Source organism: Micromys minutus, assembly GCF_963924665.1.
Source record: "Micromys minutus genome assembly, chromosome: 6".
Classification (NCBI taxonomy): Eukaryota; Metazoa; Chordata; class Mammalia; order Rodentia; family Muridae; genus Micromys; species Micromys minutus.
In genome coordinates, this window is record NC_137975.1 from 57,707,241 (window position 1) to 57,733,169 (window position 25,929).

At 40.1% G+C, this 25,929-nt stretch overlaps 1 protein-coding gene across 1 annotated transcript; it reads left to right on the plus strand.

Annotated features, from left to right (window-relative positions):
• Positions 1-675: 675 nt before the first annotated feature.
• GDI2 (GDP dissociation inhibitor 2) lies at positions 676-25,534 on the plus strand. The gene is made up of 11 exons (XM_080917863.1): positions 676-883; positions 9,841-9,948; positions 12,118-12,217; positions 14,801-14,935; positions 16,035-16,233; positions 16,630-16,761; positions 19,908-20,007; positions 21,822-21,993; positions 24,176-24,320; positions 24,490-24,544; positions 24,636-25,534. The coding sequence occupies exons 1-11, from the start codon at positions 839-841 to the stop codon at positions 24,780-24,782; spliced, it is 1,338 nt and encodes a 445-aa protein (XP_080773989.1). The 5' UTR covers positions 676-838; the 3' UTR covers positions 24,783-25,534.
• The last annotated feature ends 395 nt before the right edge of the window (positions 25,535-25,929 follow it).

Genomic DNA, 25,929 nt, shown 5'->3' on the forward strand with positions numbered 1-25,929 from the left:
AGCTAAAATGCAAACCTAAACTATATAGGAAGCCCATTCTGGACCACGTTTTACATAAAGTATGGACACCTGTTCAGAACACATTTATTTGTTTAGAACAGAACGTACAAGTTTAAAACAGGGCACACAATCATCCTGAGTTCTTCCCAGCCCCGCAGGCAGGGGCAGGAGCCAAGCTGCAGAGGGGACGAGGCTGCCAATCTTCCAAGAGGCTGGTGTTCTCACGACTTGGCCCGGCACGCACTGGGCGATGCACACCCCACTCAAAGTCCTAAGGGCGGAGTTCGGGCTCCAGGGCCTGAGGACTAACCGAGCTCCATCTCACGCCATGGCGCGAGAGTCAGGCACGTGGTAGCCTAGCCGCAGTTTCCGCTCTGTTCCTCCTGCTCAACGATACCCAAAGCTTCGCGAGTCGCCGCCCAAACCAGTGTAGCACAAGACGGGTGTGTGTGGGGGGTTAAGCACAAAAAACCGGAAGCCAAGATGGCAGCATCCCACCCTTCTCTCGCGAGAGGAAAGACGACGGGGAGGTGGGGCGAGCGGGAGACGCACCAATGAGAAAGCAGGTACCCTGTGACTGACGGCGCCAGCGGCCTCTCGCACGCCCCGCCCCGGCTACGGAGCTCGCTCTCCTTTCTCCGCGCTCTCCCCGCCTCCCCTCCCTCCCCTCCCGGCTCTTCTCTTCCCGTTGAGGTGGCGGCCGGCCTCGCCTCCTACTCAGCTCCGTTTTTTCCTCTCCTCGCTTTTTCCCTTTACCCCCGGGGCCCAGAGCGGCCGGACTTCTCTCTCCCTTATCTACGGTGGCCTCCGAGCCCTTGCGTGCGCTCCTTTCCCCGCCATGAATGAGGAATACGACGTGATCGTGCTGGGCACTGGCCTGACGGTGAGCTGCGGTGGACGGCGGGGAGACGTGTCTGGCCGGCCTCTGCCGGGCCCGGGGGCGAGGGCGGGTCCGATCGGTGTACCCTAGCCCCGCCTGCTCCCGAACTGCCGGCGCCTGCACCCCCTTGGGGACCGTCCCCACTCGCCCGTGTTGGGTCTGGGAGGGAGGTCGTGGCTTAGGATGCACTGATTTGAAAACGTCTAGTGTGTTAGGGCAAACCAGGATGTGGAACCCGGGTCGTGTATGTGGGAAGCCAGTCCACTGGGAAGTTGAGGGCAGAATCGCCCAACAGCCGGAGAGAAACAGCCTCGTCCTCCTGCAGGAAGGAAGAGGAAAGGGAAAACAGCTTGTGTTCCTTGCACTTCCCTTTTGGGTGGATGACCTCTCCCGCTTGGAAGCAGGCAAGCCCAGAACCGAGCGGGAGGGAGTCGCTGCTGGCGCTTGCATTTTCTATGTGGCGAGCAGCAGCAGCTTGCTCAGCTAGTCACTTGGCACAGAGAGCCAGACAGAAGGATAATCGCTGATCGGTAATTGGTCCCAGAGTTTGGCCAACTTAAGTTTCTGGAGAAAATAATGAAACGATTTTTTTTTTTTTTTGTTTTTTAGAAAAATCCTCTTTTCTAATAAGGCTTAATTAAGCTTTGCTTACCGCACTCTCATCCTCTTGCTTGGAATGGGAAATGAATTTTCTGGAGACTTGTCTTTTCACGCTGGCCCTTGCCATGTTTCCCTTTTGTTTAGTTTATTGCGAGCCACCACTGTTTTTGAGGAGGAGAAAGAGGCTAAGTTCTCTGTACTTTTATACATACACTTCAGGCAGGTTAGAAAATAAATGCACAGCGTCAATATACTGGTATTTAAATGTCAGGCGGTTACCTAATGCTACAGCATGTTTTCATGAGTATCTATCTGTTTAGATTTGGAAAAAATACACAGATTTTATATCTTGTGCTCCCTCAGTCCCCGCTGTAACAAAAGAGTTGATCATTTGCAAAAGGGAATTGGAAAGAGAACCATTTTGACTATCAATTCCGTTGTGTGTGTGTCTCTGTGTGTGTGGGAGTTGAATGTGAAACTATGAGTAAATTACTTCATCAGGAACATTGGTGTATGCATCCCAGTTGGTATGCATACCATCAAATTACCAACTCTTTAAAATTTGTTGAAATGCATTGACATTTCTTAGGATCAAATTAATATCTTTTAAGGCAAACCAGTCTGAAATAACTGTTTTAGAGAAAACCTTCAAGGTTTTTATTCTACTTTATACTTTTAGGAGAAGCTTACTTCCCTCTTACAGCAATGAATGATGAGATTGATGTATTCTGACAAGGTCTCACTATGCAGCCCTGGTTGACCAGGAATGCAGAGCTCTGCCTATCCCTGCCTTCTGGGTGTTGGGATGAAAGGCAAGACCAAGATGTCCTGCTCAAGGCTCAGTAAACATACTTTTCAGAATAGACTGTCAGATAGACATCATTGCTCATCTACAAAGCCATCTAGTTTGAATGATTGATTCAATTTCTCTCTCTCCTTTCTTCTTTCCTTTCTTTTATTATTTAACTAATTTATTTATTTATTTATTTTGAGGCAAGGTCTTTCTGTGTAGCCTGGCTATCCTGGAACTCCCTATGTAGATCAGGCTAGCCCTGAATTCAGAAGAGATATTTCTACCTCTTTGCCTTCCCAGTGGTCTGTGTTGGGATTAAAAGGTGCATACCCTCATCGGTAGACATTGTTGTTGTTGTTTTTTTTTTTTTTTTTTTTTTTTTTTTTTTGGCAGGGGTTGGGGTGTCAGTTGAGCAGACTTGAATGCCTAAATTAATCACTCTACCCTGCTCTGTGCCGTACCTAATTGGGGCTCCAAGCATATTAAGTAGTTTGTGGTGGCCTGTTAGTGGGCCCTGTGGCTGTCAGCATATTGTGAGAGCCAATTATTTCCCTTTTGTATTGTCATTGCTAATACTTCATATTTGCCCATTAGTAAGGTGGGTTGAGTGCAGAGAGTGAGGCAGAGCCATCCTGCGGCCTCCACAGGCCTAGTTTAGCAGCATCATTTTGTATCAAAGACAAAGTAACACCCTTTATTTAAATTTTTACTTGAATTGTGATGGCTAGTGGATACATATGTAACTAGAATTTAGAACAGTTTCTGCTTTCTTACAGCTGTGCTAAGGTTCTCACCCGGGCCTTCCTAGATGTATACTGGGAAATGTTCTTTTAGAATTGTATCAGTGTAGGACTGTGATCATCATAGGCCTATCATTGACAGAAGCAGTAGCAGAGGGATGACATCATCAGTAAATGATATTTGTAGGGCTTGGGTGAAATCTTGAATTAGGTTAAATCTTGAAGAGATTCCCAGTCAAAGTTAAAAACCACAAATTAAAAATAACTTTGATTATCAAGAGTGTACACATCATTAATGTTTGGCTTGTAGACATTTAGTGCTAGAGATTTAAGAACCCAATAAAAGGGTGTGTATCAAATGTTGTATGATATTGGTGTGTCAAGGACTTTGAGTGAAGGAAACTTGTTACTTCAGTGTTGCTTGGTGTTGGCATTGAAAGTAATTTTAGTAAAGAAGACCTTTAATTTTCTATGAGAAATAGCAGTTTCTGTGTAATTCTCCTAACACTGGGAATTATCACCTTAAAGGCTATGAGGTCATGGTACACACCTTTAATCCCAGCACTTGAGGGTGGGGGGGTGGGCACAGACACAGATGGACCCCCGATTTGGAGACCAGCCTGGTCATCAGAGTGTCAGGATAGCTAGGGCTACACAGAGAAACCCTGTCTTGGAAAAGAAAAGTAGTAGTTAGTACCCTTCCCCCTCCAAACCTATAGTCTGCAGACAAGCCTTTCTACTGACAGGAAGGAGAGACCTCTGGTAACTAGTGTTTTGTGAGGGCTAACTTTTGTGCTGGGATATAGTGAATACATTAGGTCCTAGCGAGCTTTGTGGGAACTTCAGCTCCTTTAACTAGGCTCAGGCTGCTTTGCCTTTTGAATTATTCAGCCTCATTTTTGCTTTCTATCCCTCCTTTGTTGGTTGGCTGGCAACTTCTGTATTTCTATGCTTTGAGCATGTATAAGCAGACTTTTACCACATAATTGGCACGAAGTTTATATGGACTTGGTAATAAATCACTGAGTTGTGCTAGAATTAGTTTATTTGAAAAGAGCCAGCCCTGCAGCCGTTTGTGTTTCCCAAAGGCTTTGCTCTTGTTTTAGTTTCTACACAGCAACCCTACATATTATGAACAAAAACATGGACTTTGACATATAAACAACTCATTCTCAGAATTATATGTTTAAAGAATATTTTATATCCCAGAATACTCTTCCTACCATTTCTCCTTATTAAAACATACTTATCAAATACTAGGTTTTGTGCTTGATTTGAGAATCCTAAACTATAATTAAAATTTGCTCGGACTTAGATTTGGTATTGAAAACTTTTGCCATAGCTTCAAGAGCTATAGACAAAGAACTTTATATTTCTTGCAGAAGTAGTCATAGTCAGTGCTTTCAAATTCTTTTTTTTAAAAAAAAGTTGAGTATTTCTAGCCTAAAAATGTTTAAGTTAGAGTGCTCCAAATGAACCAAGACATACAGTTACTCCTGTGGAGGAGTAACTATAATAGTAAATAGAGGCTCTGAGGGCATCTATGCAGTACAGAGGAGCCAGAGGCAGGAGATTGCAGTTTGTAGCCAGCCTAGGCTGCATAGTGAGATCCTGTCTGACCAAAAAAGAGAAAGGAAGCACAGAAGCTCAGATAGAATCCCCAGAAACTCCATAAACGGAGGTTAACTAACTTTGAAGTATTGGTAAGCCTGTTGCAATGGTACACCCCTTAATCCCAGCACTCCGAGAGGAACTCGGATAGCCAAGGTTACATAGAGAGACCCCATCTGAAAACAAACTAGTAAACAATGTATTAGTAAGCTTTGAGTAGCAGGAGGAATGCTTTTCTAGTACGGGCTGGTACGGTAGATGGCTCAGTGGGAAAACGTGCTTGCTGCTAAGCCTGATAACTTGAATTTGATCACTGGGACCCACAGGTTATGAGTCAGTTCTCTGCTGTCAAGTTTGTCTCTGACTTGCACATTTGCCCCATGGTATCCATGTGCACACATACATAAGTGTCAGTAAAAATGTGTGCAGGGCTAGGAAAATCATGTCAGTGTGCTGCTTGTGGAGAAACAGATCCCACATTAAAAACAAAACTCCAAAAAAACAAGGCAGTATTTGTTCTAGGTGACACTTTGAAGGCAGTTACTGTCAGCTGTTTGACACATTTTTAAATTAGGCCCCTTGTTTTTATGCTTAGCCTTCATGTTGTAGGTCATGCATATTTGTAGGATGTGAAGGGTGAGATGTAGAAGTATTCAGAGTTTGCTAGGATTTTTGTTTCAGAAGTTGAGCCATGAAGTCTGCTTTTATTACATGAGAATGTGACTTTTTGGTCATACTCTTCAAATGCAAGAGCCTGTTATTGCTCTGCTTTCATATATGTGTTGAACAGTATATCCTAATATGTTGCTAAAAGAAGCCAGGGAGCTGGGTGAAGTGGCCCACACCTTTAGTCCCAGTGCTGGGAAGCAGAGGCAGGCAGATCTCTGAGCTTGAGGCCAGCCTGGTCTACATGGTGAGTTCCAGGACAGTCAGGGCACATAGTGAGACACTGCCTTGAAAAAAAGGAAGAGACAGACAAGGGCATTGCTTTTAAGTAATATTTAGGCTGATTATTGTGTTTGTAAAATACTTTTAATTCTGTTTATCAGTATGACATTAAGACAGTGAATAGGTAAACACAGAATGGAAAATGTTTTGCAGTACATATAACCTATAAAGGACTTCATGTTTGTAAAATATATGAAGGCCTTTTATAAAGTGGTACAAAAAAGACGAAATCCCATTTAAGAAAGTGAGTCAGGGATTGATTGAGAGGTGTGGCTCAGCAGTTATGAGCACTTGTTACTCTTGCAGAGGACCTGAATTTGATTCCCAGCACCTACATTGTGGCTCACAGCCATCTGTTGTAACCCCAGGTCCTGGAATGCGGATACATACATGCTGGCAAAACACCCGTGTGTATAAAGTCGAAAAAGTAAAACAAATAAGTTTAAAGATGTTCTAAAAACGGAGTCAGTAGCGCCAGTGCTCACCTGGATTCTTCCCAGCATCCAGGCGGCTCAGTGACCTGCTCTTTAGCTGCAGGGTCTGATGCTCTTTTGCTTGCGCCCTTGCGCTCGCTTGCTCTCTCTCTCTCTTTCTCTCTCTCTCTCTCTCACACACTCACACTAGTATGTGTAATTATAGATGAAATATTTTAAAAATTAAATATTTCAAACAAGGGGGGGAAGTGTGATTAAATTCTAGCAGGTTCTGCCAATTATTAATGAGTTATAAAGTGTTCTCAGCCTCATTTCATCAGGATCTGTGAGGAGACCACACCCTAGTCAGAGTGACTAATGGGCCTGAAATAGGGATTTTCATACACTGTCAGAGCAGTGAGTTTGCAGTCATAATGGAAAGCCGATGGGCACAGTCTACTTTCCGTGATGCTGCTGTAGTAAATGATGTGCCTGAAGTGGCCACAGAACAACATTTAACTAGTGAAGAACTGGAATCCAGTGGCCCAAGAGGAGAATGGTTCTGTAAATTTGGCGTGCTCCCATGGTGTATTCATTTGGTGGAGTCCTCTGTTGCTTTGTTATCAGAAGTGCAGTTCCCTAGACTAGCACAGCACCTGAGAACCTACCAGAAACACAGAAACTTTTCCCTCGGGCAGACACAGGAGTCAGAATCTACATTTTCACACGAGCCCCAGGTGACTGTCACTTGAGAAATGCTGCTGCTCTGTGGAAATTAGTTCTGGACCAGCTTCACTACCGTCACATAGGAACTTGTTAGAAGAGCAGGTTTTCATCCCCCTCCCTTTCTAAGCAGCCCAAGTTTTGTTTTATTAGACCTTTGAGCTGTGGATTCAGCCTGAGTTTCCAGAGCCTGCTTATAGTACATTTTTCAGCAAGATGGTAGATTATGGCAAAACAGGAAACAAACCTTGAGATCCTCTGCCTGCAAGATTAGGCAGAATTACAAATAGGACATAATATTTTAGGCTGTGCAGAACATGTGGGCTCTGTTACAACTGTTCTGTTACTGGGAAAATAGCCACAGACCGTCTATATACAAACAAGCATTGTGATAACCCTGTAAGATTATTTACAAAACGAGTGTGCCAGCTAGATTTGGCCATGTACACAGAACAAATAAATGAGTCCTTGTAAGACTTCAAACAAGCAGTGTATACCTTTGACTCTAGCTAGCACTTACGAAGCAGATGGAGGTGGATCTCTGAGTCCCAGGGCAGCCTGGTCTGAACACTGAGCAGGCTAGCTCCGGATACACAGTAAGATACTGTGTCAAAAGGCAGAGCAACAATAATAAAACATAAATCTTTTTGGGGTCTGTGTGAGGAAGGCCTAGGACAAACACTGTCAATCCTTAAGCACCGTCCACCTGCTTTGAGATAGGGTTTCTCACTGGCCTCAAACTCATTAAGTAAATTAGTCTGGGTAATCATGGAGGCCCAGGGGTCTGCCTGGTCTGATGTGCACCAGCACTGGGATTACAAGTCTGCACTACCCTGCTTGTCTTTTTCGTGTGTGTCTGGGGCTCTAACACAGGTTCTTGTGCTTGGAAGGATTGTGGACCAAATTGTCTCCTTGGACCATCTTTTTCTTTTTTTAAAGATTTATTTATTTATTATATATAAGTACACTGTAGCTGTCTTCAGACACACCAGAAGAGGGCATCAGATCCCATTACATACAGATGGTTGTGAGCCACCATGTGGTTGCTGGGATTTGAATGGCGGAGCCATCTCTCCAGCCCCCTCAGCCCATCTTTTAACCACACTTCAAAGCAGCACAAGGGACAAACAGCACAAGGGATAACTTTCAGAGGTTTCAGTCATAATGGCTGGGAGGCAGCAATGAGGCAGAGCAGCCAGCCCACATCCTGACAGGGAAGGAGTACCTGTGCTGGATGGCTTTCTCCTTTTCCTCCTTCTATCCCCGATGCCTGTACCATCCTTCCACTGGACAAGGCTGCCACATTCAGCTTACCTTACCCCCAATTACACGTAGGAAATCTTAGTGCACTCTAAACAGTACAAATCTTCTAATTGTTGGTATATTTCACTTAGTGACATGAAAAGTCCTGTCTTGTAGTATGGTGTGTTGAACCATGCCAGCACGTCAGGTATATGTGCCAGCCTATTAGTCTTAAGATAAAAAGATGAGAATTGAGTGTGAGTGTAACCTTTATTCTACTGTAGTGATTGTCATCTTGGAGACTTACTGCCCCCATCTGCTAGGCTAAGCCTAGTCCTGGAAGCGTCTAGCCTTCATACAATCTAATCTAGGCCCAGAATGTTTTCAGCCTCTAAGATTTAACTGGTGAATAAACTCACCCCTTCTTAGTTCTTTCTAAACTCTGGCTGGCTGGTTCAGTTCAGCTCTTCTGACTCAAAGTTTTCTCCATCTGATTGATTCAAACTGGCTTTTCTCACTTCCTCCTGAATTGCTCTTCCTGACCTTAAAATTAAGTCTAGCAGTCTGTTCTAATCTTTTGGCTCCTTTTCATTCTCTAGCTCATTCTGTCTTGACCTGTGTATAGCTTGTTCTCTCTCTTGGCAACCTGTCTCTACACCTGTCCTGGTAAAACTGCCTCTTTCCTTTTTTCTCTCTTTGTACACTGTTCTCTTAAGGAGTTTTTCTTTCCTCTCTTGTGAGAATTAGGAATATTCTGTTTGTTCAAATTATTCTTCAATTTATCACTTTGTCTGCCACTCAATTGGACATCACTTTCAAACATGGGTGCTTCATTCTCCAAACTAGCTTTACCCTCCTTGTTTGAGATTGGAGGTGCACACTAAGGGCGTGTTTGTATTCCAGCCAGAGGAATTAAAAGGTGTATGCTAAGGCTGAGCCAGACCACTACAGGAAACCCCCTCTTCTCAATAAATAACACAGTGTTGGGTTCACTGCTGGAGAAGCCTCAGCATCCTGGAAGCTCAGTGTGTGTGTTTTATATAGCGTTGAATAGAGATGGTCATTGCATACATCTGAACAAGGAGACTGGTTGTTACATTGAGATAAACAAGGATGCAGCACTACAGTTATTGCCAGATCAAGGGGACAGGTTTAGGAAAGCTCGGTAGGAACAGCCTTTGTAGGGGAGCAGTAGGTGCTGCTGCTGCAGGGTATGGTGGACATTTTCTGCACACAGACAGCATTCTCACTTGAACAAAGGAAGAAGGCTTTGCCATTTCCTTGTCTATGTGAGAGGGAAGTCTCTTCCCATTAGCATGGTCATGTCAACAATATATACCCACCCACTCAGGACTCACTCAGGGCTTCCTCCTTTCTCATACCTTTCTCATACATGTCTAAAAGGTTCATTTTTGAAAGAATTTACCAAATCCATATAGTCATAGTTTGTTAGTTCTTTCAAATGTAGGTTGTAACTAATGTAACAGTTTTTACATTCAGTCTATAAATGAATGGCACTAAAGATTTTCCTTGAGCTGGATTTTGTCATATGCAGTGTAAAAGGTGGGTATTACGAGTGTGCTTTTAAGTTGAATTACAGTGCCTCTTAAAGACCTTAGTGAATGCTTATTAGAAAAGAATAGAGTAACAGGATGCAGGTGAAAGCCTCTGCCTTTGCTCTGTCTGCCCAATTAAAAAACCAGCTCATTTGTCCTGGTATTGAGAATCTCACAGTCACCTGGGAGCTCACTGGAGTCCAAGAGAGGCCTTACACCTACTGGTTTTTCATGGTGAACGAGTGTTTTAATTACTAAGAGAAGACTTAGTAAGGAAGACATGTAAACATGTTGTGTATATCTTTTTCTTTTAAAAATACCTGTTTACCTTTAGGAATGTATCCTGTCAGGGATAATGTCAGTGAATGGGAAGAAGGTTCTTCATATGGATCAGAATCCATACTATGGAGGAGAAAGTGCATCTATAACACCGCTGGAAGATGTAAGTCTCTGGTCCACATATCTTTACATGTAGGATTACTTGTGAGTGTCTTCTTTTGCATTTGGAAATGGTCTTCGTTTTGGCTTATTATTACTATTTTTTGGTGGGATAGGAGGAAGGTTTGGGACAGGGTGTCTTTCTGCCCAGTCCTGGCTAGCCTGGAACTCTATACAGACCCATGCTGGCTTCAAGCTCACTGGGGTTAGGGGTGTGGAACACCCCGCCTGGCAGTTCTGGCTTACTAAATATTCTGTTTAATAAGTTGGTGGCTCTCTGATTTTTTTAGGAGCTTCTAGTTTGGGGGTTAGTGAGGACCAGAAGCATGGGGTAGGTTGTGCCAGTGTGCCGGCTGGTACCGGGTCTGATTATTGCCTTAATCACTTTATCATCCAATATTCTTCAGCCCTCTTTTTCAATTATAGAATTGTGTTTGTGGGGTTAGAAAGTAGAGCTGTTTGATTCCAAGCTTAATACTGTTTGTTCCGCTGTCTTTTCCTTTCCCGTTTTTTTCTCTCTCCTTTTTGGATAAGACATGAGTTATAAGTAAGTTTTTCTAAATTTATCTGAAGCTTGTAAACATTTACATATATGGTGATTGAAGTAAGTTGGGGAGGAAAGGGTTTATTCAGCTTAAAATTTCCACATTGATGTTCATCACCAGAGGAAGTCAGGACTGGAACCCAAGCAGGTCAGGAAACAGGAGCTGATGCAGAGACCATGGAGGGATGTCACTTACTGGCTTGCTTCCCCTGCCTTGCTCAGCCTGCTTTCTTATAGAACCCAGGTCTGCCAGCCCAGGGATGGCACCACCCACAACGGGCTGGGCCCTCCCCCCTTGATCACTAGTTGAGAAAACGCCTTACAGCTGGATCTCATGGAAGCATTTCCTCAAGGGAGGCTCCTTTCTCTGTGATAACTCCAGCTTATGTCAAGTTGACACAAAACCAGCCAGTACAAGGATTAATACTTTTTTGTGAAAATAATGTACACTTTTCTCATAAGTATATATAAAATTACTGCCTCATTAATTTAACACATATATCAAATAGTTTATTCTCTGCTTTAGGAATATAGAAGAGTTGAAAGTATTTTATTACCAGTGTAGCAAAGCCTTCCATCTGAATCTAGCAGTTAGCATTTTAGAGCTGTTGGCTTGATTTGTTTTTGTTGTTGTTACTTGTTATTGTATTTTTTAAAATTTAAATTTGAATTAATTTAATTTACTAAGTTTTGTTATGTAGCCTTAGCTGTCCTTGAACTCATGATCTCCCTGCTTCTAGTGTGCTGGATTATGGGTCTTGCCACTATATATAGCTTTCTTGTGATTTTAAGAAGTTGAAAGTAATAAAGACATTGTGGCAGTTGACCTAAATATTTTAGTTTTCATCTATTAAGAATGGCATTTTTTACATCATCATAATATCACTACATTTATAAAAATGAGTAGTATTTAGACAATATTCAGATTTCCAGTAATCCAGAGAGTGATATTTAGCTCTTCACTAAACTTGTTTTTAAAACCAGGATTACCTAAGAGTTTAAAAGCAGTGTGTGTGTGTTTCTTCTCTGTTCTGGAATCTACAAGTCTCACCACCTTTCCTCTATCCTTTTTTTTCTTTGGAGAAGTTCAGGAAAAAACTTGTTGGTGACTTTACACTTATACTGGGAGGCATTCATTGGGGGTGAATGTGTGTATAGCGTTCTTTGGCGACGTAATCATTGGTGTGTGCTTATGTTCACACTCATCAAAGTGTATAATTAAGTGTGTGCAGTTTTATACAACAGTTGCATTTAAGTAAAACCTCAGAACTACAGGTAAACAGGAGCTAATTCTCTTTCCTAGTTTTGAAATGTATAACATTTATTTTTTTTAACTTGTGTAGCCAGAGAAGCAAAATTAGAGGGAATGAGTTTAAATGATTTCACAGTAAGTAGGAATCAGACTTCTGCAGTGCTTATTAATCTTAGCATTAATTCATGAATTAAATACTGTGTTTAATTCCATAATATATTGAGATCCTTATCTGACTAAATAGAAGTTTTATCTGACTCAAGCTGAAGTGCCTATACCTTGACTCTTGTCATAACCTCTCAATCTAAGAATGACTGGTAACTTTTGATGAAAATTACATTTTGTTATAATATTGATATTTTTTGTTCTGCTTTTAGTTATACAAAAGATTTAAGTTACCAGGACAACCTCCAGCATCAATGGGGAGAGGAAGAGACTGGAATGTTGACTTAATTCCCAAGTTTCTTATGGCCAATGGTAAAGAATTCTAATATAATTTATGACAGTGTAATGAATCTGATTTGGAAGTAGAGACTTTTACCCTAGGTCTAATGCCATGGAGTTTGTGCATGTCAGGAGTGGTTTAGTAATATGTCCCATTGTAAGTGTTTAGAGTCAGATTAAGAATGGAGGGAAGAGGGATAGTAAATCGCTCTGGAAAGAAACAAAATCATGATGTGGCAGGTGCTTACCAAAATTGAAGATTTTCTAATATATATAAAATTTGCAGGAAATTACAAACATTTCACACTTGGTGCAGGTATCAGTGTGGTGCAGTACAAACCTAAGTTCTAAATGCAATAACATTGTAAGTATTTGTAACAGACTCCCTTCTTAATGCTTACGTGACAATCTACATGAAACCAAGTCTTCCGTGGTCATTTAAAGGTTTTCTAGTTTGTAAGCTTTTGAGATTAACTTCACATTAAAGTTCTCAGTAATTTAGGAGACTAAAATATCTTGTAAATTTTCTGTGGTATCTTTGTTTTTTTTTTGTTTTTTTTTTTTTTTTTTTTTTTTTCTAGGATGGTATTGAGTAATGAACCAGGCATAGTGGTGTATACCTCTAATTCCAGTACTCAGGAAGCTGAGGAAGGATTGCTAATAGTGTGAGGCGAGCCTGTGCTACAAGTAAATTTTAGGTCAACCACGTCTCACAGTGCGAGGCCCTGTCTGGGGAAAAAAAATAAAACAAGGAAAAACTAAATTTTTTGTTACAAATTTATTTTCCAGGAAATAAAGTATGTGTTCTTTTTTTTTAAAGTTTATGCTTTATATAAATATTTTTGTATTAGTAGAGGCTTTGTCTTTTAAACTTAAATAATAACAATTCTTCTGGGATAAATTAGCAAGTTTGTATAATCTAGGTAACATTAACAGTAAGTAGAAAGGAAACAATTTACGTAGTCAGAATCTCACCCAGATTTGGTTTGGCAGTGCTAGGCATTGAGCCACCATTTAGACTTAATGATGCTTAATATTTTGATATATAAGACACATATATGTGCATGTATGGTTAGAGTTAACATGCAGTTTTCAGCCTGTGTACACAGTGGTACCTGTCATCGACTCACACAGATTCCCTTCCTCCTTCCTCTCTGTTGCACCCCCTCCGTCCACATTCATACATAGGAAGCATTGGGGGTCTTTTCAGAAGGCCTTTCGCTCATTGCTACCTTTGGGTTTGCCTTCCCCGTGCCTTTATTAGCCTTTGATGGTCATTTTGTTTCTGCCACTTTGTTATTGAAAAGTGAAATTTGGATTTTTAACACAAATCTGTCTGTTAGACAGTGGGATGAGGGTTAGTTATTCACCAGCTTCCCTGTTTATTGGGGAATTGGCCATGTTGAACTTGCATGTTTATAAAGTTGTGTTTGCCTTGCAATGAACTCTTTACAGATTACTGCCCGTTTCAGGACACAGGAGCAGCCTTTATAGTCAGCTCTACAGAACAGCTCTGCCCAGTGAACAGAGCATTCCTGGCCTTTTCCACTGAGTCTTTGATTGTGGTGCTTCCTATGCTTAATATACTCACTATTTTCTTTTTAACCACACAATTCATATCAGTATATGCTGTTAGTGATTTTCTTATAGTATCATTGCCATATAACATTGCCTGTTTTAACATATCAATGCATGAATCTATGGTATGAAGTTCAGCTACTTTTATCTTCTTTGAAAACTTACCATTTCAAAGAGGCCTGCCATTTGGCACTCAGAACCATTTATTGTTATCATTTTGACTTGAAATTTTATCCTATTGATAAAATTTTGTCATGATGGTTTGGAGCTTTTGCTAGCCCAGGCAGCATGGAACACTGGCCCTCTTCCTCAGCCTTCTGACGTGGGTTCCTGGTATGCCATGTCAAGCTACATTTAATTTATGATCACAGTCCTAACACTGGGTCCAGTTAATGCAAGTGTTGAGTGTACTTAAACTCTGCTGCACGAGCATCTCCTCAGACTTTAATATGTGATTGAGTATAGAGTCTCATACACACAGACTCTTCCACTGAATTATGTCTCCAGCCCTAACTTAAAAAAAGATGTGACCACACTGTTGTATTCATCCTCTCAGATGAGCATTAAAATTGTTTTAGTCCCATAAAAGCGTTTGCTGATTTTAAACCTAAGGAGGCTTATGTACCAGACAGGTGATATTCCTAATTGTGGTTCTTATGCTATCTGATGTTGATGTTTTCTAATAAATATAAGTTAATTTAGAAATTGAAATACTTGTCTGTCTGATACAGAAGAAAAGTGCAAAGTTGCCTGAATTCACTTGCAGTAAAGTAGACATCTTATTACTGCTGGTTCATGGCCTTTGCACAGCCAAGTTGATGCGATTCATTCGAGTACGAGCTGTAGCATTGAGCTTAAACATGTGCTTGAGGTGTGTATCGTATAGCTGCACCGCTTAAAATGTGGCTTTGGAAGCTTCTGGTAAGACCTGATGTACAATGTTAGGAAAAGGTTGGGCTGTTTCAGTAGCAAGTTTTGCTCTTTTTTAATGGTAGTAGGTTTGAGTGACAGTTTGCATTATGTGTGTGGCTTTTCTAGGTCAGTTGGTGAAGATGCTGCTTTTCACAGAGGTCACTCGTTATATGGACTTCAAAGTGATTGAAGGGAGCTTTGTCTATAAGGGAGGGAAAATCTACAAGGTTCCTTCCACTGAAGCAGAAGCCCTGGCATCTAGTAAGTCATTCTTACTTTATTTATCACTGTGATGAGATTTTCTGGTGAAAAGGAATCTCTTATCTAGTCACAAATACTTACTGATTACGTACCAGTTAACTTTAATGTCTGTTCAGTTTAGAAGAGGCCAGGAAAGGATATTCAACTAGTTTTTTCATCTTTATCTTAGTACCAGCTGTATGTCAGTAGGAGTACTGACTCAGAGAGAAAGCTTAGGTTTGAGTATACTGCCGTCTCCCTCCGTCTATATCATACTTTTTTCAATTATTTTTTTTAGACAAGGTTTTATTATGTAGCTCTGGCTGCCCTAGACCTAGATCAGGTTGACTTAGAACTTACAGAGATCTCCTACCTTTACATTCAAGTGATGAAATTAAAGGTGGCGTGTGTCACCACAGCCAGGGTATTTCTTTTAATGATTTTTTTAAAAAGTTTTGTTTGATTATTTGCCTGTATATATGTGTGTGTGCACCACGTGTGCACCTTGTGTCCATGGAGGCCAGAAGAAGGCATTAGATCTCATGGGACTAGAGTTAGAAATGATTGTGAGCAATTACGTTTTTAACTGAACCTGGATCCTCTGCAAGAGCAGCAAGTGCTGTTGACTGCTGAGCCATCTCTCTAGCCTGTGCAGGGCAGTGCACTGATCATTTCATTAAAGTAAGTGACCTACAGTGCAGCCACTATCTTAACTAAGGTGTGGCTAATTCTTCCTCCGTGTCTTTGTCTTTTCCCATGAGATCACAGCATTCAGAAGAAAGAAAGCAACATTCATAATTTTGGGAACTGACTTAGTTACAGATCAGCATTGTTAGAGGAGGAACATTGGTATAGATGCCTTTGGAGCAATATTTTTTCAATGTTACTTATTTTGTGTTTAATAAGATACAGAATTCAACTTCTCTGAAAATGTGTACCATTTGCTGAGGTTGTGCTGTGCAGTGGAATACTATGAGTGATGTGTTTTAAAGTGTTGTACAGCCGCAGTCCAGGTGATGTAAGTGATGTGTGTTGAGTCATGACATAGGTGTTTAAAGTGCCCTAGCATTCTTACTTTCTCAGTCTTCTTCTGTGTGCTTTTTGAAAAAATATTTTTCAGGCTTAATGGGACTGTTTGAGAAACGCCGCTTCAGGAAGTTCCTAGTTTATGTTGCCAACTTTGATGAAAAGGATCCTAGAACTTTTGAGGGTGTGGATCCTAAGAAGACCTCCATGAGAGATGTGTATAAGAAGTTTGATTTGGGCCAAGATGTTATAGACTTTACTGGCCATTCTCTTGCCCTGTACAGAACAGATGAGTAAGTAGGTGAATGAATGTCATCATCTTGGCTGTACAAAGGCTGTGGACTGTTTGCTAGTAGTGCAAGAGGTATTTTACTGCAGGTGACATAGGAATGTTAGTTCCTGTCCTGTATCAGACATTAGCATATTGACAACAGACAAAGGTTGAGGATTCCAGTCAGGACTTTTTGTTTTCAGGTCTATATTTTTTCTTGAAACTTTGAACTGTGAGACTCCAACTGTGAGACTTAGGCCTTGTGTGTTGCTATCTGGCCCTGGGAAAGGGGTTCTAGTTGCAGATGAGTGTACGGGTATTTTAAGAGAAACTAGGAGATAATAATTTGATACCTCAACAACTAAAATCAACAAGAAAGTAGTCTTTTTCTAATGTTCATTTACTTTTTTTCCCCCAGCTACTTAGATCAGCCATGTTGTGATACGATTAATAGAATTAAACTTTACAGCGAGTCTTTGGCAAGATATGGTAAAAGCCCATACCTCTATCCACTTTATGGTCTTGGGGAATTGCCACAAGGATTTGCAAGGTGAGTTGCTGTTTTACCTATTACCTATAGCTCTGAAGATCCTCAACTTCATCCTGACTTGTGAAGATGAAAAACATCTCTGAAAAATAAAATGCTATTTGCTTGTTATTTATTTTTGAGATTTTTTTAAAATAAAGATTTATTTATTTTATGTATATGAGTACACTGTAGCGATCTTCAGACACACCAGAAGAGGGCATCAGATCCCATTACAGGTGGTTGTGAGCCACCTTGTAGTTGTTGGGAATTGAGCTCAGGACCTCTGGAAGAGCAGTCAGTGCTCTTAACCGCTGAGCCATCACTCCAGCCCAAGATTTTGTTCTTATTAAAAATGAAATTTATGCACAATAAGCACAGAGCTTCAGTTAAGTGATACTAAGTTTGAAAAAATTCCAATTGCTACGAAGTGTTTTTCTCCTGAACTTAGTTACCTCATCTCATAATTAGTTCTCTCCCATTAAAAAAAATACATTTTCTGCTCGCTCATTCACCTCTGGCTTCTTTTTTGTTTAACAGTGTTTATGAGCTCCCTTTAGGTTGGTATATAGGCTGAGGACCCACCTATATGAGTCAGGATATATAATGATAAATGACATGTTTACACCACACTCTTTGGTGGGATATCTGGATTTCTAGTTTTGGGATGATTATGAATGAAGAGAGTTTTGTATACAGAGAATATTGCTGACTGATGTTGAAAGTATGATTTTAAAAGTAATAAAAGCCCTGCTTTTCTGAGCATTTGTGCTATTTTTATACACAGCAGTGAGAGTTATTATATACTTACTTGGTACTGTTTATTGACATTAGCATTATGTTTATTTATATGTGTGTGTAAATGTGTGTGTGTGTGTGTGTTGTGTGTGTGTGTGTGTGTGTGTGTGTGTGTGTGGATGTGGGGTGGATGTGGGTCTTTCCTACCTAGCGGGTCCTGTGAACTGAACTTGATGTCAGGTATAGTAAGTGTCTTTATCAAATTTTTTTAATTAAATTTTTTTGTTGTTGCTGCTGTTGTTGATATTTTGAGTCAGAAGTCTTTCTAAGTGTCCCTGGCTATCATGGAACTTATTTTGTCCACCAGGCTGGATTTGAACTTATAGGCCTTCCTCTCTCTTTCGAGTTCTGGGATTAAAGGCATATGTTACAGTGTTCAGTTTTATCTTTACTTTTTTAAAAAAAAGATTTATTTACTTGTTTTATGTATATGAGTACACTGTAGCTAACTTCAGACACACCAGAAGAGAGCATCGGATCTCATTATAGAGGGTTGTGAGCCACCATGTGGTTGCTGGGATTTGAACTCAGGACCCTTGGAAGAGCAGTCAGTGCTTTTAACCGCTGAGCCATCTCTCCAGCCCCTTATCTTTACTTTTACTCTATGTTTTTCCATCAGTGGAGAGTGAACCTATGTTTTAATACCTAAGTGTGTGTGTGAAGGATCTACTGTAACATTGAGTCTGACCTTTCCTTCTACCCTGTGGATTCAAGGACTCAAACTTGGTTATGGGCTTAACTGCCAACAGTTTTCCAGCTGAGCCTTCTCATTGGTCCTCATTGTAGCGTGGCTTTGCATGTCTAGAAAACTAATCTTTGCCACCATTTTATGAGCCCTTTGTAATTTTGGGTTGTGATTGTCCAAGTCTTTTGCCTAGTCTTAAAGATTTTGGTTATTATTTTCTTTTTGTTTTGTGGGTCATCTTGATGTATTCTGGTTCCAATCTTTTGTCCGACCTGACGTTGGTGCTTGCCTCTTATAAGAAGTTTTACATTTTGTTAAGTTCACTATGTCAAACTACTTTACATGTGTTTAATGCATTTTGAAAACTATGAAATCTTTGCTTAGCCTAAGGGCACGGATCACTCACCTTGAAAGAGTGTGGATGTGTAAGTGATGGAGGGCTTGGGCCTCTCCCCTAAGCCTGGGATTAATTGTTTAGCGACATTACATTGTGTGTGTATGTGTCTGTATGTATGTGTGTCAAGTGTGTGAGTATTAGCCGCCTGTTGGAGTCTAGTTGGAGGTTAATTGCATTTGGGTTATTTACCTTTACCACGCTGCCCGGCTTATGATTTTGTAGTTAAGTCTTAAAAGTCAGGTTTTAGATATGTAATATATATATAATTTTGAAGTACTTTGGTTCTAGCTTGTTTGCATTTAGCACACTGGAATGAGTGTTCCCGAGGCTGGTTTTGGCTTGAATGAGAAGGTGGCTGTCTCTGAACCCGGGAATCCTTCCTTTGAGTAGTGAGGATTTTTTTCTAATGTCAATGATCTGGCTTTTGGGTTTTCTTCAGTTTTAGAGTCTTGCAGTTTGAATATTTAGATAACTTCTAAAAAAGTCAAATTTAGAATTTAAGGTCATTGTTTCTTTAGCTATTTGGTCATAGTTTGCTTCTCTTTTGGAGCAGCAATCTCTGGTGTGTGTGTGAGGTTCTTGGTGTTAACACTGTTTCCTGAGTTAACAAGGCTCTGTTCATCTGATTTTCTCTTGTGAATTTTTCTTTTTCATTTCGGATGATGTATTTTAATTTTCATAAATTTCATCACTTTTTTGGGCTCCTTTTTCTATATAGTACTGGGAATTGATCCCAGGGCTTTACTGTATGCTATGCAAGATTTCTACCATTGAATTATTCCCTCTTTTGTATGGTTATTTTTCACATGAAAGAAGAAAGAGCTACTTTTCTCTTTGTCTCCCATTAATCCTCCCTGGGTTGTCTTTGCCCTTTCAGTCCTCTTCCACATAGACCTCTTCTGCTCTATGTCATACATGTATGTGTGTGTATATATTTATTAATGTATTATGCATTAGAAATTTATATGTGTTCACATCTAAGTTCTGTATTTGAGAACTGTGACTTCAGTCTCTATTTTGGTCAACATCATGATTTTTCCGTTCCTTTTTTATACTGACATACTTTAATTTTCACCTACACTGGACTCCCCCATTACCTTTATTTACCTTCCAATATCTCCCTTTTCTCCCACCTCCCAAACCCTTCCTTCCCAACAATTCTCCCTCATACTTTTATGTTTTATTTATGGCCCAATACCTTTAATTAGTAGATACTATAATTCAATCTAGATTTAAGAAGGGAGATTTTTAACAGTTCTTATCATTGTGAATATAACTAAACTTTTTTAGGTTAAGTGCTATATATGGAGGTACCTACATGTTGAATAAACCAATTGAAGAAATCATTGTGCAAAATGGAAAAGTGGTTGGTGTAAAATCTGAAGGAGAGGTAAGTAACCATTCTTGTGAAGAAAATATATTGTCTGCTAATCAGTGTGGTGTGGACATTGATATTGCATGTTGGATACACACATGCTCTTTGTCTGGGTCTGCCTGTCTGGTTGTTTAAAGTTCTTTTTTTGCTACAGTATTTTGTTCTTCTTTCTTCCTTTTAAATCTTGCCACACGTGTCTTTAGGAATCTTCAGGGTTTTGATCTGAAACAGAAGTGGATGTAATCCATTTGTCGTGTAACTAAGCCTTAAGATGATGGCATCTGTCTCCAGTGCCACACCACAGACTGAGCACGTCTGCTCCCACTCATCTAGCAGTCTAACAGCTCTTGAAGTCAGAGGAGAGCCAGGATTTGAACTAACTTCTGATTACCTTGCAGCTGCCCAGGGAAAACTTACTCTTGTCAAGGCTAGTTTAAATGCTTACCTGTAGTTCAATAATTATGAACTTACTAAGTTAAGAAGATAATATATTTCTTGGTTTGGAGATTTTTTTGGTGATGCTGGGGGTGGGGTTAGATTCTAGGACCTTTGTAGGCTCAGCCCAATATACTGATTTGAAAGAAAAAACACTACAATCACTGATTAAATTATAAATTATTTATCCAAATAGTTGAGTAATGCTTCAGTGAGCACGTTGTACAAATAACTATCTTCAGTTCCTTTGGCTGTATCTCAAGAGGCTGAACTGCTGAATTAAATTTTCTTTGAGAAATTGCCCTGCTATGACATCAGCCATATTATGTTTCATTCTCATGAGTGCGCATAGCCTGCTGTCACTTTTCTGTTTTGGTAGTAGCCATCCTAATAGACCTTGTCCTCGATTTTCACATTCCTGGTGCTTTACTGATGTGCTACTTAGCTATATGTAGAACTTCTTTGGAGTCTGTTCACATTCTTTGCACTTTTTGTTTGAGACAAGGGTTCTCTTTGGCTGTCCTGGAACTTGCTCTGTAGACCAGGTTAGCTTCCAGCTCAGATATACCTGCCTCTGCCTCTGCCTCTGCCTCCTGATTGCTGGGATTAAAGGATGTGCCATCACTGTTTCTTTGCCCATTTTTTAATCAGGTCTTTTTAAAAAATTGATGAGTTTTAGCATTCAATATATTTTGACTATTACTCCTTATCAGATATATTATTTGCAAATATTTGTCATGTTTCCTTTTCTTTTAACTGAATTAAAAATTTAGTAAGTACTGATTGATACACACAAGTCTTCGATATGCTAAAAACTCAACTACCAAATTACAGTAAATGAAGATTTTCCTTACATTTTTTTCTCTTGAGAAGTTTTGGAATTTTTGTTCTTTATGGTTTGATCTAAGTTTTAGCTTTGTTCTTTAGTGTATTGATAGTTTACCAGGATGATGGTTTTGTTCTATGTTTTTGGCTCTCATGCAGGTAGCCCTTGCCAATCTAAAGTATAAACAGGTTGGCCTCAAGATTTTGATCCTACCTTTGTATCTTAAGTGCTGAGATTACAGGTGTGCATCACAAATTTTTAAGATTTGCCATGTCCCAGAATTAGTTTGTTAAAAATCACTTGAAAGTTTGCTTATTTATTTCAGGCTACCCTTCTCTGTGTGCCAGCACCAGGTACCACACCATACTGACTGCAGTAGTCCTCAAGGGAGTCCTCCATCCATGGCCTTTTTTTCAAGATTGTTGTAGCTACTGAATTTAGTCTTTAGGATTTGGTATACATTTCAGAATTGGTTTTTAGAGAGCTTAAGCTTCTAGTACATGAATTTGGGACTTATTGCCATGTTTCCACGTCTTCTTTATAATGGCCTTTAAATGTTTTGTTACAGATTGCTCGCTGTAAGCAGCTCATCTGTGATCCCAGCTATGTAAAAGATCGGGTTGAAAAAGTAGGCCAGGTAATCAGAGTGATCTGTATCCTCAGCCACCCTATCAAGAACACCAATGATGCTAACTCCTGCCAGATCATCATTCCACAGAACCAAGTCAACCGCAAGTCAGGTGAGTTTTGAAGGACAGATGAGGGTAGACTTGTGAACTTTCTGTTTCACCCAGATTCTTGCCTTTACTCTGTACTCAAGTAGAGACTTTGCTGTAACCTAGGAAGCAGACTCGGAGGCCAGGTGTAGTCCTCCTAGCAGCAGTGCACTGAAATGATCTCAGCCCTGAAAGCCACTGCCTGAATTATGGCTTCAGGTCTGGAGTGCATAGATGACGTGTGGGCTTCCAGTTTTACTTGTTAGTTTCAAGTCAGGACTTCATCTGAAATTTCAACTCCAGGTTTGATTGAAGCAGTGATTTTTCAAATCAAGGTGTATTTTTTGACTAGAAGCACCACAGATTTTACTCAGATGTGGTTTTCAGTTGTTTTTTTTTCCCTTTCCACACAGAAACCAAAGCACATAACATTTGTACTAAACAAAATGTGTCAGAGTGTAGGCTAGAATAAATGGGATATCTTGTTATATCTAGTCAGAGAAGAGCCTACCTGTATGGCCAAGGTAATTGTAAATAGATTTTGAGTCTGAGATTTATATCTGGGAGCATGGGGTTGGAAGGAAGAGCCAGACCAAACTTCTAGGATGCTGTTATGAACCCCAACACTAAATATAAAAGTCAACTTGGAGTGTCTGCAGACCCACACAGCCTGTATGTCCTACCATTGTCTGGAGAGGACTGACTGATAAAATAAGTGTTCAGTCATAATCTGACCTTAAGAAAAATGTTAACCATTGATCATGGTAAAACTTCAGCTTGTGTGCACCATCATTAACTTTTACTTTTCATGTCTCCTCGTGACCTGTTTGGACTTTTTGTAAAGTGCTTAAGTTTTTAATATAAAAATAAGCTTTAAATATAAGTGAGATTTGTCCTCACTTTTTTAATACTGACTTTAGTACAAAACTACCATCTGAAATCCTTTCTCATCAGAAAGTTTAAAAAAATTTTTAAGTTACTTGGAAAAAAAATCAGTATTTAATAAATCAGCTTAGTGCTGGGAGGTGGTACATGTGCCTTTAATCCTAGCACTTAGGAGGCAGAGGCAGGTGGTTTTTGTCTGTAGACCAGGCTGGCCTTTAGCTCAAATTCTAGGTCATCCAGGGCTACACAGAGAGATATTGTCTTGAAAAACAAAGTAAATCTCTTAGCCACTCAAAACCTTTACAAACGCAGGCTCTAGAGTGGTAGAAAAATCCCTTAAGGTAATTTAATTTTGGAGACAGGGTCTAACTGTCTGGCCTTGGGCTCACTCAATAGACAACCACACCCAGTTACTTTTTTCCTTTTTTAATTTGATTTGAACCAGACCTGGGGCAGAGTTCATTGCCGGGTTTAGCAGTTCATAGTCATGTACATCCTCAGTTTCTTAGGGTTTTAGTGAGCTTTTCCATGGGAAAACCACCCTGAAGGAGGAAAGATTTTTGGCTCATGTTTTTAGTCTGTGGTCAATTGATGCAGCTGCTATTATTTATTGGTCATTGGTCTCTGGCCACTGACTCATGTCATGGGGAGTATATAGCGACAACTGTTGCTTATTGCATGGAAACTAGGAATGCAATGACAAGAAACGGTCTTGGGAACAAGATTATACCCTTCAAAGATATGGCCACGGTTACTTATTTCTTCCTGCTTAAGTGGTTTTTAAGCCCTTTGGGGGTTGAATGGCCCTTTTACAGGGGTCACATATCAGATATTCTGCATATTAGATATTTACATTAGAACTCATAAGTGGCAAAATTACCATTATGAAGTAGCAACAGAAATAATTTTATGGTTGGGGTTGCCAGAACATGAGGAACTGTATTAAAAGCATTAGGAAGGGTGAGAACCACTGTGCTAGAACCTATTCTCTAACAGCACACTCGGCTCTGGACTCATCAGTGGGCCCGTGATAGTGACAATTTCATGATTGACAATCACATGATAAATGATAAAAGCATCACTTACAGTAGTACAAAACAGAGTATGAGTCTGTTTTGAGTGACATTTTATATTTAAAACATACTGTAGTCAAGAGAAATTTCATTAATAAATATTAGTAATTTACCAAGATTTAGTGTATCTCCATATATAACACATTGAGGTGACATTGCCTATTTCAAGTAATTTTAACTTATAACAAAGTGAAAGCATGTGATACTTGAGTGCACTTATGCCCAGAGTTTGTGTTATTTATTTCTAGATATCTATGTTTGCATGATCTCCTTTGCACATAATGTGGCAGCACAGGGAAAGTACATTGCCATTGTAAGTACAACTGTGGAAACTAAGGAACCAGAGAAAGAAATCAAACCAGCTTTGGAGCTCTTGGAACCAATTGAACAGAAGTGAGTACTGTGCTCATTCATGTCAACTAAAATCCAAGCTGAGATGTTAGGGTCTGTTGTATGAATCTGAGAACAAGATAGCCATTAGCTGATGTGAATCCTTAAAATGTCTCTGGCTCAGAAAATAAGGCAAAGCAGTGTGATACGGATTTCTTTTTTCCCCATATAGATTTGTCAGCATCAGTGACCTCTTTGTACCTAAAGATTTGGGAACAGACAGTCAGGTGAGTGTGATGATCTGAAAAGGCTGTTACTGGTCTGTATTGGGAACATCCATCCCTAACTAGTCCAAGTCTGTTTAATTCTTACTTCCAGATCTTTATTTCCCGTGCCTATGATGCTACCACACACTTTGAGACAACCTGCGATGACATTAAAGATATCTATAAGAGGATGACAGGATCTGAGTTTGACTTCGAAGAAATGAAGCGCAAGAAGAATGACATTTATGGAGAAGACTAACAGCAGTACATAATATGTAATTAGGACAAACTTAACATTTGGCAAATAATGTATATTGTATGAAATCAATATTGTAAGCCCTGCTTTTATGATCGAAATGGAGATTGAAGAGTGCTATACCAGTGAATACTCCTTCACTTTTCTAATATCATGTATTAACTTGTTTTCATGGAATAGCTAGTCAGAAATGGTTGGCTCTGTTCAGTTTAACCAGACTGCATTGGGGGGAGGGGTAGTGAAGGAGCTGTTAACATATATTGATACCGATACAGAGAACTTGATGTCGAATCTTTTAATCAGTGTAGCCTTTGCTATTGTGTGATGTTGCCCAAGAGCTGGATCCATACAATTTGTGCCATTCTGATATTGGGGGTCTAAATTGAATATCCTTTGGTTTCTGAAAACGTTCAAAGTTTTCTCTATTTTGTTATGTCAAGTATTACAGCAGGGCCCAAATAGGAGAGCCACATGTTTTGTTTACGTGGGTATATAAATTATTAACCCAACTTCAGACTTAGGAACTTGTTTGGAGAAAGCCGGTGTATGGTATTTTAACCTACAATTGCTGAGAAAGGGAAAGGAACCTTAAGGTAAAGCAGGTAAAATATAGAAGCACCTTTTATCCCAGGTATGGCTTCTTCAATGGACCAAGCTGCAATGCAGTATTGATTTGACAGAGCCTCAATTTCGATGATGTCTGTTCCAAAATGGCTCCAAATGATTTCTGTACTGCAAAATAAAGCCAAACTCTGAAACCACTGCTTTTTGTATTGTGTGTCTATGTCCTGCTTATGAGGACTACAAACAACTGCCGAGGAGTCAGATTTTGGATGGGAGTCATTTCCTGGCTTCATTTTTAGTAGTTGCACTGCATAGTCCAGGCTCCCCACCCCCCAGTCACCAAATACTGGACAAGAAATGTTTCCAGTGTAGTCCCCTACAGCAGGGAAGGTACAGTCATAAGAGGTGGAGGTTAACATGCTCATATAGGCATGGGTCAGAACCTCTAACTCTGCTGTCCATATTGAGAATAAGTTAATGCTTTCCTTTCTGCACCCTGCATAACTTTAGGAGGACTCTTTCTGGTATCCTGGTGATGGCCTAAAGCTTGCTAAGATATTCACAGAGACTACAAGACTGCATTTTC